This window comes from Apium graveolens, chromosome 6 (assembly GCF_009905375.1).
Source record: "Apium graveolens cultivar Ventura chromosome 6, ASM990537v1, whole genome shotgun sequence".
Classification (NCBI taxonomy): Eukaryota; Viridiplantae; Streptophyta; class Magnoliopsida; order Apiales; family Apiaceae; genus Apium; species Apium graveolens.
Genome location: NC_133652.1, coordinates 257,502,284 through 257,507,306, shown reverse-complemented (window position 1 = coordinate 257,507,306; position 5,023 = coordinate 257,502,284). Strand labels below are relative to the sequence as shown.

General features: G+C 34.4%; 1 protein-coding gene across 2 annotated transcripts; it reads right to left on the bottom strand.

Moving 5' to 3' along the window:
- Positions 1-606: 606 nt before the first annotated feature.
- LOC141668994 (uncharacterized) lies at positions 607-4,777 on the bottom strand. Of its 2 annotated transcripts, XM_074476063.1 has the most exons (6): positions 4,398-4,777; positions 4,122-4,221; positions 3,447-3,546; positions 2,770-2,858; positions 2,157-2,470; positions 607-1,070 (listed from the first exon to the last, which is right to left on the bottom strand). In XM_074476063.1, the coding sequence occupies exons 1-5, from the start codon at positions 4,558-4,560 to the stop codon at positions 2,167-2,169; spliced, it is 756 nt and encodes a 251-aa protein (XP_074332164.1). In that variant the 5' UTR covers positions 4,561-4,777; the 3' UTR covers positions 607-1,070; positions 2,157-2,166. The 2 variants fall into 2 exon arrangements, with proteins under 2 accessions (XP_074332164.1, XP_074332163.1); XM_074476062.1 differs by lacking the exon at positions 607-1,070 and having other exon boundaries at positions 2,063-2,470.
- Between the last annotated feature and the right edge of the window lie 246 nt (positions 4,778-5,023).

Sequence of the window (5,023 nt, the reverse complement as noted above, 5' to 3'; positions counted from 1 at the left end):
CGTTAGGAACAGATGGTTATTTATACGAAAATGAAATGAGAGAAATGAAATTGTAAGATATAAAGCCCGACTCGTAGCTCAGGGATTCTCTCAAAGGCCCGAATTTGATTACCAGGAAACTTACTCTGCTGTGATGGATGGAGTTACTTTTCGTTTTCTTCTGGGTATGGCTTGTATGAAAAAATTGGAAACACGTCTGATGGACGTTGTGACAGCCTACCTATATGGATCACTTGATAGTGATATCTATAAGAAAATCCCTGAAGGATTAAAATTGGACGAGGCTAAGACTCGTCATTTATACTTAGTCAAATTACAACGATCAATATATGGACTGAAAAAATCTGGTCGTATGTGGTACAACAGGCTTAGTGAATACCTATTGAATGATGGGTATGATAATGATAAAGTATGTCCATGTGTGTTTATTAAAAGATCTCAAACTGGTTTCATTATTATTGCTGTATATGTGGATGATTTGAATATTGTAGGTATTTCTGAAGATATTACTAATGCTGCTAATTATTTAAAAAATGAGTTTGAGATCAAAGATCTTGGAAAGACAAAGTTCTGTTTAAATTTACAGGTGGAACACTTATCTTCAGGAATATTTGTTCATCAATCAACCCACACAGAAAAATATTATTTATCGATTTTACATGGACAAATCTCATCCTCTAACTACACCAATGGTGTTCCGTCACTTGAAGTTTAAAAGGATCCATTTCGTCCCAGAAAAGAAGATGAAGATCAACTTGGAACAGAAGTTCCATATCTCAGTGCAATTGGCACTCTTATGTACCTCGCAAATAACACACAACATAATATTGCTTTTGCTGTGAATCTATTAGCAAGATTCAGTTCAGATCCAACTAAAAGGCATTGGGATGCAATCAAGCATATATTGAGATATCTTCGCGGGACAATTGATCTTGGATTATTCTTTCCAAATAATTCGAAATCACAGCTGGTTGGATATGCAGATGTTGGATACTTGTCAGATCCTCATGTTGGACGATCACAAACATGTTACTTATTCACATATTGCGGTACTGCTATCTCTTGAAAATCTACAAAACAGACCATGATTGCAACTTCATCAAATCACACAGAATTACTAGCAATCCATGAAACAAGTAAGGAATGTGTCTGGCTACGATCCATAATACAACATATTCGGCATTCATGTGGATAATCAAATGTTACAGACGGCCCCACTATTTTGTTTGAAGATAATTCAGCTTGCATTAAACAGTTAAAGGAAGGATATATCAAGGGAGATCGAACAAAACACATCTTACCAAAATTCTTCTACACTCACGAATCACAAGAGAATGGAGATATTGAGGTACAACAAGTTCAATCATGTGATAATCTGACGGATATACTTACAAAGTCACTATCTACATCAACATTTGAAAAGCTACGAAATAACATCGGAATGCAAAGATTGAAGAACATATTACATCAAGATGTCAATATGGGAGATATTTTATTCAGGGGGAGACTGTACTCTTTTTTCTTCATCAAGATTTTTATCCCACCGGGTTTTTACTTGCAAGATTTTAACGAGGCAGTCAATCTTTGAGATACTCACATTTGACAATTAAGGGGGAGTGTTATAATAATGATTGTCAAATATTACTAAGGAAGACTCGCGATACTTACTAAGAAAGACTCGCGATACTTACTAAGAAAGACTCACGATACAGAAAGACTTAGTTTAATATAGGAAACTTGTCACGAAAATCAAGATTTTGTTAACCTGACTAAAAAAACTTACCAATTATGTTTTCTTAGTATAGTTGATAAACCTTTACTATAAATAGAAGATTTTCCTAGTCATTTGTACTTGTACAATCACAGAAGAAGTAATAATACTTTTGAGATCTCTCTTTTTCCTTCTCCATTTCTTACTCTATAGTTTATTTTATATCAGCTGCTATTTTACGAGGGCTCATGCCTAATAGGTTTTCTACACACTAGGAAGCCATCCACAATCCTTTTTAACAAACTAATTTTAAAAGTAGAAAATTACTAATCCAAGTATATCAAGAACAAATTATCGTGAATTTTATCAAAAGCTTTGAAATTACTATTGAACAGGCGCAGTTTAACAAACATGATAAGGATAAATAAGACCCAGTAGTGATAACCTTGCTGACATTATTCTGGTTTAAAAAACTCTGTTCGAGGGTTTTGCTTATTACTATAACCCGTTATAACAGTTTTTAAACTGCCCAATAAACCATTTGAGGATGTTGTGAAACTCTTTGACTTAAAAATTGGCTCTGGACTTGAAGAAACTCTGTGGTATGAGAACCATCCTCTCAATATGGTTGACAGCTTGTACTCACACGCGGTAATAACAGAAACCATGTCCTCCTCGCCATCTTTCCGTGATGTTTCATCATCGCAACTCTCATAAATTCTATTGTCAGTTTCGTCTTGTAGATCCCACGTGTTTGAACTGCAAAATAACCCCAATATAAGGACAAATACTCGTCGGTGATCATTGGTTAGACATTATTGTCAGCTCAGATATTTTTTTACCAGCTTTTTCCAGTCACTTATACTGTTGCATTAGACACACATATTAGTAATAATGGACTATTGTTATATAATTTTTTTATTCTATATCGTATTTCCAGGAAGTAGTCATGAAAACCTGAATGTGTGCATAAATCGTGTTATGACAATAAACGAGTAATTATTAGTACTTGCTACCCTGTTTATTATTTACAAAAGCTTACATGATGGGTTGCTTACATGCTGGGTTGCTCAATGTCGCCAATCTGCCCTGTTGATATATTCCTTTTCAAATTGTAGTTAATGGATAGATGTCGTGCAAAAAGAAGCTTCAAAAATCCAATAACATATGTTAGTAAACAAGGAGTTCGGACTTAAATTGAATTCACATATAGGAAGAAAACACTTGTACAACTATGATGTCACAAGTAAGGAGGAAAAGATATTGACAACTAGCTGTCTTGACCTCTAAACCGTGCAGATTGAGCATCATGTGCAATGGTAATTTAATAAGTTCTTTAGGAAAGACACTACCTAGTTAGATACATATGACTAGTCAGATCAAGAAAAAGAATAAGATTTGATTATGCAGTAGAAAAGCGCATATCAATTTTCAATTCTTTCTATCTACTGAATAACTAAAAGTTATCTCGCAACTCATCCATTATTTTTTAGTATTAGACAGCGCTGCCAGGATCTCCGGTAAGTTCTTCAATTAAGTTCCTCTCTAGATCCAGTATCAAAGTAAAACTCTAGATGAAGTACAAACTTAAAATTGATAGGATTGGGTCAAAGTAGCATGGATTTGTAACTCATTAATAAACGTGACTAAATTTAAAATTCAAAAAGCAACCAATACTTCTTCTTTTATGATAAGGATAGCTTATATGTTTTACTTTGCACAAAAAAATGACTACCTGATCACCATCCCTGATCTCGTAATCTGCAATATAGTCATTATCAGCGAGAAGCTTCTGACCATCAAAGCACAAGCAAAAGTGCCCCCATACATGGGACCTACATGAACAATTACAGTATATATCAATACATGTGCTAGATTCCTAGTAAGAAGAAAGAAAAAGGAAAAACAAGGATTATATGGTAAGTAAAGATCCCCCCCCCCTAATACTCAATTCCGATCAGATAACATGACAGCAATGAAATCTAATTGCATTTGAACAAACTTATATAGATAACCAGCAAACAATCCCAACAAATAATTTAGTAAACAATTAAAGTTACATCAGCTCAAAAAAAACGTCAAAAACAGAAATAGTAGTGTAGGATTCAATGCCAGTTTACTGGAACAAATTTGAGCTACTCCCACAACCAGACAAAGTTTGTAGAAGCTAAACAGCTTACTCTTGAATGCTCTACAACTTCCTCTAGAAAATTAATTCCTGGGGAAAATTAACTACATATAACAAACTAGGAGCTATCAACCTATCATCTTACTTATAATTCTTGTTATTAACCGATGTTTGTCACATTCTGCTTATGCAAATTCATATACTAACATGGACCTTCCTTTCTACAATAGCTATTCAAATGCTCGAAAACACAAAAAATCAAGCCGGGAACAAAAATATCACCATGAAACCTTGCCAGGTCCTTCTTTCGGTAAGTGACTAAACGCATTCTCCACGGAATTCCTCAGTTCTGCCACTGTTGCTGTCTTCGGAACTTCAATCTCTGAAATTTAAACCAAATTTAATTCCAATCAAATCAAATCAAAATCACAAACATCTTCCAATTCACATCACTTAAAACATCCACACACAAATCACAGCTCACACGCTAACTAAAAACTCTAACAATTCAAATTTTGACATCGAAAAGTTTAAGAAAAACTCTGTTAAACAAAATACCAAAGGAAGAGTTGTCCAATTTGAGAACAGTAAGCTTGAGAGGCTTCTGAGGCAACTTATTATACGAAAAGCTCCGGCGAGAAAAGCTATCGATGATCACCAACGGCACGGCGCACGAGAACGACGATCGCCGTTGCGCAAACTCGTCCTTTTTCACGTACATCTCCGCATTCCTGATAAAATGCGAAATGTGATGTGAATTGGCTTTTTAATTACATACATGAATATATACGGGGTATATATGATTGTATGTAATGATAAAGGAGATTCTTTGACGAAAATAAGGGTTAGGGTTTTGAATAAGAGAGAGATTAGACGAGAGAGGCTAGAGAGAGAGAGAGATTCGAAATGTTTTTTTTTCTTGTCCCTCTCTCCCTCCATTTTTTTTTGCGCGAGTGGGAGAAACTATATGTGTGTTTTTTGTTTTAGAAGCTTGAATCATGGCCGTTCATTCTTCGTCATTATTTTTTGTATTTTTTAATTTTTTTTTGCTCTTATGCAAATTTTAAGTATCTTTTTGCGTAAGAGATGAAATTTATTGTGAAGCCCTAGAAAGATCATTTAACTACTTCTAAACTTATATTACAAAAAGAAATTAGCAAGGATCTTTAACAAAAAAATTAGTG

What these genes read in the sequence shown, in the direction of transcription:
- LOC141668994 (XM_074476063.1), bottom strand. Translation starts at nt 4,560, where the DNA reads ATGTACGTGAAAAAGGACGAGTTTGCGCAACGGCGATCGTCGTTCTCG. An exon ending in GGACCTGGCAAGGTTTCATG is followed by an intron (nt 3,547 to 4,121) that starts GTGATATTTTTG and finishes TTGTTCATGTAG; the next exon opens with GTCCCATGTATGGGGGCACT. An exon ending in GACATTGAGCAACCCAGCAT is followed by an intron (nt 2,471 to 2,769) that starts GTAAGCAACCCA and finishes GTTATTTTGCAG; the next exon opens with TTCAAACACGTGGGATCTAC.